This window comes from Notamacropus eugenii, chromosome 5, assembly GCF_028372415.1.
Source record: "Notamacropus eugenii isolate mMacEug1 chromosome 5, mMacEug1.pri_v2, whole genome shotgun sequence".
Taxonomy (NCBI): domain Eukaryota; kingdom Metazoa; phylum Chordata; class Mammalia; order Diprotodontia; family Macropodidae; genus Notamacropus; species Notamacropus eugenii.
The window spans coordinates 9,450,646-9,462,491 of NC_092876.1; the positions used below are offsets into that span (position 1 = coordinate 9,450,646).

General features: G+C 38.9%; 1 protein-coding gene across 4 annotated transcripts in view; it reads left to right on the forward strand.

Annotated features, from left to right (window-relative positions):
* LOC140503285 (probable small intestine urate exporter) overlaps positions 1 to 9,902 on the forward strand; it is a 35,641-nt gene extending 25,739 nt beyond the window's left edge. For 3 of the 4 annotated variants that reach the window (XM_072607130.1, XM_072607129.1, XM_072607133.1), the window contains 5 exons: positions 1,437 to 1,598; positions 4,624 to 4,756; positions 4,960 to 5,101; positions 6,975 to 7,065; positions 8,500 to 9,902. In XM_072607130.1, coding sequence (XP_072463231.1) covers positions 1,437 to 1,598; positions 4,624 to 4,756; positions 4,960 to 5,101; positions 6,975 to 7,065; positions 8,500 to 8,631 — 660 coding nt within the window. In that variant the 3' untranslated portion in view covers positions 8,632 to 9,902. The remainder of the gene's footprint in view (positions 1 to 1,436; positions 1,599 to 4,623; positions 4,757 to 4,959; positions 5,102 to 6,974; positions 7,066 to 8,499) is intronic. The other variant, XM_072607131.1, reaches the window with a different exon arrangement.
* Positions 9,903 to 11,846: the final 1,944 nt, after the last annotated feature.

Genomic DNA, 11,846 nt, shown 5'->3' on the forward strand with positions numbered 1-11,846 from the left:
TGGATATATTAAGAAAGAGGTGAGCAAAAAGGTTCAGCTCCTCTTGTACAGAATGTGACTGTCATAAGATTCAGTTTGCTCCAGCAATCAGGACAAAAGAATTTATCTCAATCCAAACTACTCTGGCTGATTTTCCCTTCTGTAAGTTGTTATCCTAAGTTCTAAGGGAAGGTTGCAAGGACAGAGGCTCATATCCAAAGGACAAAATTTCTCCTCAACTGGATTTTGTTTATAAGGTCTGCTGTTCTGATGCGGTACCATTCAAGAGCTTAATGCTTTACAAAGTAAATTTATACATATCCTTACAATAATTGGTGATGGTAGTAACAAAACTTTACTGTCCCCATTTCAGGTGAACAAAAGCAGTAGCCAAATAAAGTGAAGTGATATGCCTGAAGTTACACAACTAGTAAAAGTCTGTGCCATCTTAAAGCCAAAATTCCTGTAGCCAACTTCAATGTCCACTTCCACATCCAATGTCCAATTTCAATCTGGATTGAATGGCTTGGAGGGTGTTTCCTGAAGTTGCACTTACACTGCTTAGAAGTGGTCAATACATCAAAAGTTATTACAAAAATCCTTCAAATCACCAATAACCAGAGAAATGCAAATTAAAACAATTAGAAGATTTTTACCTCTCATCCATAAAATTCACTAAGTAAATAAGGGATGAAAACACATGTTGGGGTGACTGCTAAAACACAAACACACATATGCACCATGTGTATATTGACCTCTGAAATGACCCAATTACTCTTGAAAATAATATGAAATTTTGTTTATAATAGTGACCAAAATGTTCAGAACTATTGTACTAGTATCATTACACCAAGGTACACATTCCCAAGATGTTAAGGGCCGAAAGAAAAGCCTTCAGGAGTAAGATATTCACAGCACCACTTTTTTATAATAAGAGAAGTCTAGACACAAAGTTGTCTATTGATTGCCTGTTGGAGAATGACTAGACAATTGTCAAAATGAACAAAATGGAACATTTTATTGTCGTAAGTATTTGAAACTATGCAAAACTCTAAAAGAGAAACTTGCCAGACTTCTTATCAACTGATGTAGAGCAAACGAAGAGTAAGGAGAACAATGTACACGCTTGCCTTGATAATGCAAATAATCCAAAAATGTGTGGGAATTGAAATCGGTGCAAAGATCTGTCTTTACTCCAGAGCTTTAAAGATAAAGCTGGATTAAAAAAACAAATGAACAATACATAGTGAAGACTGCAAAGGGTCTCAGAGAGCTTTGCTTTGTTCCTCTCAGATACAAGGGAGGAGTCTATGGAACAAGGAAAACCATGTCAAGAAGGAACAGGGATGTTTGGGGGAAGCCAGGGAAGAGGAATGATATCAAAGTTATTTTTAAAAAAAAATAGAAATGTTTCTAACAGCCTGATCAAAGTATTGACAGTTTGATTTTCCTTCTAGGCCAATTCCCCTAGCTGGTCTTTGCCCTTCAAAGCTATGATCAAGACGATGGCACTTTGGGCCATTCTGGTCGGTAACGTTTGTCGATTCTGGTTAATGAGCAACTTAACGACATCACTGCCAACACTATTAGACAATATGTTTGATTTAAACTTCGAAAAGGTGAGTTCCTAACTCCTTACTAATGAACTTTTTAATCAGGCAAGCACTTACCATGTTCCAGGCACTGCTTAGGAACTGGGGATTCAAAGACAAAAATGGACCAATCCCTGCCCTCAAACAGCTTATACTGTATTGGAGAAGACAGGTTATAAATAAATAAAAGTATACAAAATAAATACTAGGGAAATTGGGAGGAAGAAGGCTAGGAGATGGAGGATCAGGAAAGGCTGGACATAGAAAACATCACATAACCGTATGAAGGAAACTAAGGATTCATTTTACCCATTGTTCTTTATTTTATTTTCCCCAAATTTATTAATTTATTTATTTTCAGTTTTCAACAAGCACTTCCATAAATTTAGAATTTTCTCTCTCTGCCCCCCAAGATGGCATGCAATCTTATATGGCATGCATTCCTATTGAACGCATTTTCGTATCAGTCATAGGAAACAAGTAATCTTAGTAGTCAAAGATGAGGTGAAAAAAAGCATGTTTCAGAAATGAGGAAGTCAGCCAGTATAAAGGTACAGAGATGGTAACTTGAATGTTTCCTATGAAATGATATTCTTGTTTAGTAAGGGGAAAAAATTGCTTCATAAGAAAACCAGACAGCATCCAGAGGCAAAACGGTCAAGTCATCTAGGTTTTTGTTTCTATGGCAGTAACCCAGAATAGTGATTAGGACTTGAACTATAATGATGGCAACACTGAGTGGGGAGAAGTGAGTAGATACAAGATACACAGCAGGGGTAGAAAAGATAAGACTGGGCAAGTGACTGTGTATGGAAAGTAGCTAATCTGCATCACTGAAATGATGGTGGTACCCTAGACAGAAATGGGAATGTTCAGGAGAGGGATGGGTTCAAGGAGAGAGAAGTTGATATTTTGGATGAGTTGAATTTTAGATGCCTAAATTAGATGTGTGCAACAGGCAACTTAAGATGCATGGCCAGAGCTTGAGAAAGATTAAAGTTAGATTATGGATGTCTGATTTGTTGATATTAAGATGTTAAATAAATCCATGAGAACTAATGAGGTCACTAGATGACTGAGTATAAAGACATCCAATGAGAAAGCCTTGGGTCACATCTACAATTATAAGATGTGATGGAGATGATGAAACAGCAAATGAGACTGAGAAGAAACAGTTCTACAAATGGGAAGAAAGAGAGTAATAATGTCATGAAAAGCCAAAGTATCCAGGATCAGGTCAAGTGCTAAAAAGGTCAAGGATTATTTCAGTTTTAAATAAATCACCATGCAAGTAATAAACCTGTTCTCTCTGGAACCCAAATCACAGAATGATGGAAGAAGAAGGGGATCTTAAAACTTCACAAGGTCTTTTAAACCTTTCTGTGCCAAAGACCCTTTGGACAGTCGGTCTAGTGAAACATATGGTCCCTTCTTGAAATAATATCTTAAAGTGTATACAGTATATATTTGGCACTCCTGGATGATAGTAGGTTCTCAATAAATGTTGATTAATTTACAAAGGATTTTAAAGGAAACCAATTTTATTGACATAGGTATCAAAGTATTTTTAAAAAGAAATACACCAATCTTAAGTGAATAAATCTGATTTTGTCCAAAATCCTCATTTAAAAAGAACATAAGCCCCAGAGGGGTAAACTTATTTATCCATGATTCCATAGTGGTGGCAGAGTCAGGAAGGAAATAAACCTAGTGTTTTCACTCCCAGTCCAATGTTATCTTTACTTCTTGAAGTTATCTGTATGACACTTTTATCTTTCTCTAATACTTCTCTTGAAATACAATGTTTGATCTAAAACCAAGGAAAATATCATTGGATACCATAGCGTTTGAATTAATGACTGCAGAGTGTAGTCAGAAATATGGCGAAAGGCACCCTGTACCTGAAACTGGCTCCTCTACATACTATGAGAGTGCCTGAAATACTGTGATTTAGGCATACCTCCTTAGATTTTTTTTCCCTATATAAGCATCTATACTTACTTTAAATGTAAATTTCCTTGGTAAAGAAGTGATTTTAACTTCATTATCAGTCATAGGGACCTTAGAACGATTTAGTACTACAATTAATAATGGGCAAAGTCCATGTGGTTTGCTGGGCAAAAATACTGGAGTGGATTGCATTTCCTTCTCCACCTCATTTTACAGATGAGGAATTGAGGCAAACAGGGTTAAGTGGCTTGCCCAGGGTCACACAGTTACGAAGTGTCTGAGACCATATTTCAACTCAGGGAGATGAGTCTTCCTGGCTTCAGGTTTAGGGTAACTGGTAAGCCACAAACACATTGGTGGTAGGAGGAAGTATGTGAAGACTTACTCAAGTGGCATGGGTAAATGAGAAAAAACTGTTCCAGTGACCATGAAGGGAAATGAATCAGGCACTGTGAAATACTTAGAGCTTGGTCAGACATCAGACATGCCAAAGTCAACCACTGCATTCCAGACCACTGCCAGTCATCTTGAATTTTGTCCTGCCCCAGGACTTCATTGACTGTGGAAGAGAGAGTGAGGCAAATGACTTCCTGCAACTCTGCTTCACTTAAATTCAATTCACACACAAGTCAATACATCACTCATCCTCCACTATTTTACCTCAATATCATAATGTCATTGGTCCTCTTTGAAAGTGATAGATGAACAACTACCTATGTGATCTTGGACTAGTCCCTTAAGCCAATTTGGGCCTCAGTTTTTACCTCTAAAAAAGAGGGAGTTGACAATGTCCCTTCAGGTCCCAAGTCTATAAACCTAAGGTAACGATAGGTTTGTCTGCACTCTCAGTGAATGAGGGGAGTGACACCAACAAACAAAGATGGATACTGAAGAGGTAGAGTGGATGAACCAAAGACAAATGTTATCTACTACTTTTGCCAATAGCCTGTCTCTCTGACCAGTTCAGATAATAGTGCAGCTTTCTGAAATGAAAGAATGAATGAGTGAATGAATGAATGAGTGAATGAATGAATGAATGAATGAATGAATTAAATAACCACATGTCCACTTTACTCGATTCTCCACAATTTCCTCTCCATAGAACGGGTTTCTGAGTGCCCTGACTCTTCTTACTTCATGGGTCAGTATGACCCTGGGAGGTTACATCGCTGATTTCCTCCTGTCCAAGAAGATTCTCAGACTCATCACAGTTCGGAAACTCTTCACATTCTTAGGTAAGGACAGTGACATATATTCTATCCATTCACTTATTTCAAGAATGTGTTGAGGAAACAATCATTTATTAGCACTCAATATGCAGAAGGACCATGTTCTCAAGATACAAAACAAGCAAAAAGACAGTCCCTGCTTTCAAAGCTTACATTCTAATGGGGAAGACAACCTGTATAAGTCATTTTTGTGTGCTTTTGCTCTCCAGGAATGTTTTTCCCATCTTTATTCACCATACTTATCCCATATGTTGACTCCACTACTGCTATAGCCTTTCTGATACTGGCTAGTACAATGAGCACCCTGTGTTACGCTGGATTCGTGATTAATCCCCTAGACATTGCTCCCAGGTAAGATGCTCTGCCTTCTCTTTTCTTCCTCAGGCAGTGGGGAATAGCAGACACAAATCCCAACTCTAAAGTCCACTGCCTGATCTTGGGGGAAAGGAGTAGAAAATCATTATAGTATGGCAGCTTGGGGTATAGGAGAGTAAGAAGTGAGTTAGGGTGATGACAGGGAAAAACAAAGTTGGACAGAGCTAAAAATAGAAACTGACAGGGAATGGTCAGAAATTAGGAGACAGTAACCAAGAATAGGAAGTAGTTGACACTGTCCAAAACTACAGGGAAATTAAGTTAAGGTTAAGGGCTATGTTAAGCATTCAGAAAAATCCCCTCGATTTGCAGTTGAGAAATTGTTAATAACCTTGAGACAACTTGTGGCCATAATGAGTTGTATTGGAAGTCAGCTTGTAATTAGTATAAATGGGGGTGAGAAGTAAGAAAAAAGAGGAAATGAGTGCAGTTGACCCTTCTAGGCATTTGGGTACAAAAGAGAGAGAGGAAACAGGAAAGAGTTTGAGGGAATTGCAAGATAAAGGAAAAGATTTTTAAAGATGGGGGAGAGAAAGGGAACACAGACATGTTTCTAGGAAGACAGGAACAACTAGTAAAAATGACAAAATTGATTATTAGACATAATTCCCAGAGGAAATGGGAGAGATGGAATCAAGGTCACAAGCAGAGGGGATGGCTTTGGCAAGGAGAAGATCTGGTTCTTTATCAGAGATGGGAGCAAAGGAGGAGAAGACAGGCAATGATGATGGAAAAGGGGATTCAAGAATGGGAAAGGAAGAAAAGGGAGTGAATGCATGGGACAGCCAATTAGGAGTGATCACAAGTCCATTGGGAAATAAAATATTTCTGAGGATAATCCAGCATGAAGATGTGACAAAGTACAAGCAGCAAGAGAACACGGGAACGGTAAACAAGCTTACTATGCTTCAGGTCCAGTGATAAGGGGTGGTAATACAAAGAAAAGCAAAATCTGCCCTTGCCCTAGCAGATAACATGAAAACAACTATATACATACAGGAGACAGAAAGACAATATACATACAGGAGAAATTAAAGATAATCTCAGAGGGAAAACAGTGGTCTTATGGGAGAATCAGAAATGTCTTTTTGCAGAAGGCAGGATTCAAGGTGTTATTTACTAGGCAACCTCATATCAGTTCAAGATACAAAGACGATTGCTGAAAAGCAGTTAACTGAAGACAGTATTCCAAATTTATTCTGTGTTGTTTTGCTCTGTGATGATTTCTCTTAATTCTTCCAGAGAGACATTGAGAATGTCCCCAGCACCTCTCTGTTCATGGCCATAAAGCTAGGCACTCATAGTCATAAGGACAAGCTCTCTTTGACCACAGAAATCAGAATTAAAGCAATGGAGATGGGGAAGTGGAGAAAAAATTGGAAGAAGTTACCAAGAGGCTGATTTGGCTCAGTTCAGTGCAAAAATATATGACAGTGGAGCTGACAAAAACCTTCTCCCATGGGATCTCATTTTTGTTCATTGATGGGTTTCCAAAGAAGCCTAGATAGCCACTCTTCATGGATGTTAATAGAATTGTATATCACGAAGTAGAAAGTATTTTATCACTCAGAATTCACTTCATTTAACCTCTCATTTTACAGATAAGGCCAAGGAAGATTGTCTAATATTATACAGATAAAGTCAGTGGACTCTTGTTCAAGTGGAACTTGAAAAGTCCTTTTCAATTTTGATACATGGTCCCTACAATTGAAAAATATATACCATACCGAAGGAAAGAAAGAAGAGGCAGACAGACAGATAGTCAGAAAATCAAACAGAGAGACAGAGAGAGAGAGACAGAGGGAGAAAATCAGTGCTCTGTTTGATCTAAAAATCTTTCTTCCCATAGATATGCTAGCTTTCTCATGTCTCTGGCAACTGCTTTTACGCTGATTTCTGGTCTCATTTCTCCCGTTATTACTGGATACTTCATCAGCCAGGTAAAGCACTCATGCTTAAAAAGGATTTGAACTCTGTATAGAATAAGTACTGTATGGAGATAAACACAGAATAGGAAGACAAAATGGACCCAAACAATTCTAGAACACAAAGCAGGAAGGGACCTTAGAGATAGATGGGCTGTGCTAACTCCTTTATTAACACAAGAAGAACCTGAGGCCTGGTGTGTCTAAGTGACCTACACAAGTAGGAAGCAGTAGCATCCAAATTCTTTCCATCCATCATACTTTGATCTAGGATTCAGGAGGAAAGAGCTTAGGGGGAAACCATCAGGTGGAGTCACAGAAACAGACAAGGGAAGACAAGGTCATTCCTTAGGCCAGGGTTACAGTTTAGATTCCAGTGAGGAGGGGGCAGACAGCTATAGGTCTCCTTACTGGTTCCCTAGGAAGGGACCCTCTGCTGTCAGAGCATATGTCTCCCTGTGATAATCTCTATAGACAGTTCTTACTAGGTGGCAACAGACTCAGTTCTGTGGTTGCCTTCTCCTCTAACTGTTACCTCATATTAAAGGTGGAAGCCTCAAAACTTCTGCAGCCTGGCATCATTCTACTAGGGAGGTGATAGGAAGGAAACCCATGTGATAGGAGGCCAAATGGAGAGGAAGGGATTCAGTCAAGTAGAGAAAAAGTCGGAGAGACCACAGCTAAGAAAGCAAGAGGACCAGGAGCTACCACTTCCTCCCTCCCCATCTTTGCGTGCCATATGGACACTCATGCATACTCAGCTGCAGCAATATTTCCAGTCTATTTCCAGGAATCCCAAAACTTCATATTCAAAGTCCTCAATCACAATAACTTATTTTTGTAGAGTGATGTGTATGTGTGCACATGAAATGTAATGTCGTTCCTGTAGGGAATTCCTGTAAGTACACTCGCTACTCTGCAACTAGGGACTCACAATTGCCTGACGACATAAGTGATTTCAACAGAGTCCCATACCCTATGGCACCAGTATGAGGCAGAAGTGAGACTTGAACAGAAGTCAGTGCTTCACCACGACTTCACCACAGGAGGATTAAAGTTTGCAGATAATTCTCCCCACAAGCAGCCTATAAAACAAATTGTGCAAGGTTATCTCCATAACCTTAGAGATAAGGAAATGGAGGCTATGATCATATACCTGATCTATGGTCACAAGTGTTAAGAGTCAGCATTTAGAACAACCTTCTAAGACACTATCCACTACTCCTCAGAGTTTCTCAAACCCTTTGCTTCATTATGTTTTGAAGTTTCATATAACTGCCACTAACTCAATGAAGACACTTGAATCAAAACCAAAAATGATAATCCCATAGAAGACTCTCCTTGATCTGAAGAGTTTCACATGCTTTCTGAGTTAAGAAAAAGTTTAGAAAGGTAGAACATTTTTTTGAACAATATTAAGTCTTGAACTGACAATTTTTGAACCCACAGGATGCAACAGGCTGGAAGAATGTTTTCTTTCTATCATCTGCCATTAATCTATTAGGAATGGTTTTCTACCTCATCTTTGGCCAGACAGATGTCCAGGATTGGGCCAGAGAACATAAAATAACCCGCTTCTGACTTCTCATCGATAATGAGCTGAAAATTAATTCTGCCAAAAATATCATTAAGGATCTTCAGCATCATCCTTGACTTCTGAACTCTCAAGCAATGTATGCCAATGTCAAGCTTGTCTTTGTCATACCCACAGCATCTTTTGTGTGTGTCTCCTCTTCTTAGCCACTTAGTCACCACCGTAGCTCAGGCCCCAATCACCTTACTCTATTGTAATGACCTTCTGGGTCTCCCAGACTCATCTTTTCCTCATTCCAGTGCAACCTCCACAAAGCTGACAAAATGATTTTCCTAAAGCACAAGTCTGATCGTATCACTCCCCTCTAATGAACAAATTCCACTCTCTCCCAATTGACTCTAGGATCACATAGAAAGCACTCTGTTTGAAAGTTAGAGTTCTTCACAGTCTGGCCCCTTCCTAACTTAGTGGTCTCCTTAAATTTTATTCTGCTTCTCACACTCTGCATTATGGAACCCAATTCTCTGCCTTCTCATTATTCTGCACATATAACATTCTCCACCTACAGTCTCCATGACTATGCACTTACTGTCCTCCTTCCCTGGAATGCATTCCCTCTACACTTCTGCCTCCTGGAATCTTAGATATTCTTCAAGATTTAACTCAGGTGTCACGAATCTTTTCCTAATTCCCTCATCATATCCTCAGGGATGTTCAAAAAACATACCCCCAAAATACTCATTTTCTATTGAGGAAATTAAATTTAATTTGTATCATTTAGTAATTCTATGGTGTAATTGACCCTTTTGTATGCTATTATTTCGTTTTGTAAAATTGCTCCAGCCACATTTCTCCAACCTGAGCTCAGCTCAGGAATACATTTTTTTCTCTCTGAGTCAGTTTAAAGGTATAATTAAAAGGGAACGTTATTACTCTGACCAATGCACCCTGGAACGTCTTTCTGTTGTGCACAAGCCCCAAGCAACTTAGCTTGGTACTACCTCCAAAAATGTTTTCTTCCTTGCCTACAGCTAGAGGAAACTGGATCCCCTCCAATGGGACATTGATATCAGTGGTTCTGTTCCCCTAACAAAGATTATAAGAGGCAGATGAGTCCCATAAAACAATTAACATTCCTTCATTGTTACAGTGAGTTAATACACTTTTCTTCGTGTAGCCAATTTACACCTCTTTTCCTGTGTGTCACTAAAGAGGTCTCTTCGTTCTCATTAGGGTCACTGACCTTACTGAGCTTGCCAGTCTGATCCATTTGTCAACAGCTATATACATCATTGTTAATAAATTCATTTTGCTCAAAGTCTGCATTTCAATTTTCAGTTCTGTTATTTCATTCATGTCAGCCTCCTTGTGACCCTATTTGGAGTTTCCTTGGCAAAGATACTAGAGCAGATTGTCATATCCTTCTCCAGTTTATTTTATAGATGAGAAAATTGAGGCAAAAAAAGGTTCTGTGACTTGGGCAGTGTCATACAACTACTATGTTTCTGAAGCCAGATTTGAACTCAGGAAGATGTCTTCCTGATTTCAGGCCCAGGACTCTATCCACTGTGCTGCCTAGCTGGTTAATCTTCAGTTGATATTTACTGAATTTACCTGAAACAATACATATTCTATATATAATCATGAATATATGTCATCTCATTCATTAAGATGTAAGTTCCTCGAGGGCAGAAAGTGTTTCACTCCTCTCTTCATATTCCCAGTACTCAGCCTAGTGCCTCCCACAGATTAGATACTTAATAATGCTTGTTTATTCGTTTTAATTTTTTCTATTCCTGGACTTCTGGCTCCTTAGCTATAAACCTTAGTTATGGATCCAGCTTTGTTCTTTAGAGAGGTGGCCAACCAAAGCAGAGGATACTCTGAAGATTTTATACATGTTTTACCATGGCCGGATATCCCAATGAGATTAACCATTATCACAGAATTCAAAATATTCTATTTGAAAGGGACCTTGGTAATCATCTAGTCCATCGCTTACATGAAAAGGAATACCCAAGTAAGCATTATGACATAGTAGAAGGAAACAACGTAAAGAGGAGCTTTCCCTCCACCCCCAAATAGATCTAGAAAACACATCAGACACAATACTGATGGGGAAATCCAAGAGAAATAATCACAGTACATTATTATTCCCAGTCCAATATAGCACAGGACACAAGGAGTTTTGTGGACACTGGAGGGGAAATCGAGACCAGCAGTTTTCTAGACAGTATGCCAGCACCTAGAATAAAGTTAATAACTGAGGGAAGAAGAAGTCCTAGAAAAATACAAGATATCCCTAGACCTATGCCTAGTTGAAAACTAACATTTTTGTTGCCCAATACCTTGTTCCCAGTAACAGATGCAGGAGAGGAGGAGAGGACCAGTGCCAACCCATCTCACTCCAAGTAGTCTCAAGCCCTAGTGATATACTGAAAAGGAACCAAGTTCAAAAGCAAGAAAAGGAAATGTGCCTGAGACACTTGAAGCAGAACAGGCAATCACTTCCAGGCTCCAGCCTAGCCCAAAGAATATAGAGTATCACCCAGGTCATTCCAGACCTAAGGGAAATCTGTAATTTTGTCATTTTGAATCAGCAGAGCTTCCTAGGTAGCAAACATTAGCTCAATCCAGCACCAGTCTCCTATTACTTCGACCAAAACCTTGGTGAAGATTATCAGTTAATGTAAATTATGGATTTAATAAGGGCCAGAGCTTGAATTAAGAAGAGCGTGGAACTAACCTTCTCTTTGTTCTCTGAAGTAAACTCAGAGAATACCTCTTCCTATGTCAACAGACAGCTGGGGATGACTTAGCATTTCTTCTGAGACTCTTAACCCAAGACACTATCTTAAATAATGGAACTTTTTCCACAACTCAATATTTTATGGACATATACTATGTTATGGCATTTTAATGATAAATAAAACACAGATATCCTGGGTCATAATTTCAACTAAAACTTTGACAACTCTGTCATCTTATTGTTTTTACAACTTATCCAATTAAGAAATTCCTTTCTCATGGTCTAGTTAATCACTGGTGGAGACCATAAATCTGAAGGACACAGTCCACCTTGGATTGTCCTAAACATATTTCAGCCTGATCATTCTTACCTTAATCAGTCAGAAGATTTCTGGCTCTATATGATTATGTGACCACTAACTTTAAGGGAATAAACTGGATGCATTTAGACTGCTTGCCTTTACTTAACCAAACTCTCAGGTCAACATTCAGATGCTTGTAGAACTCAGAACAG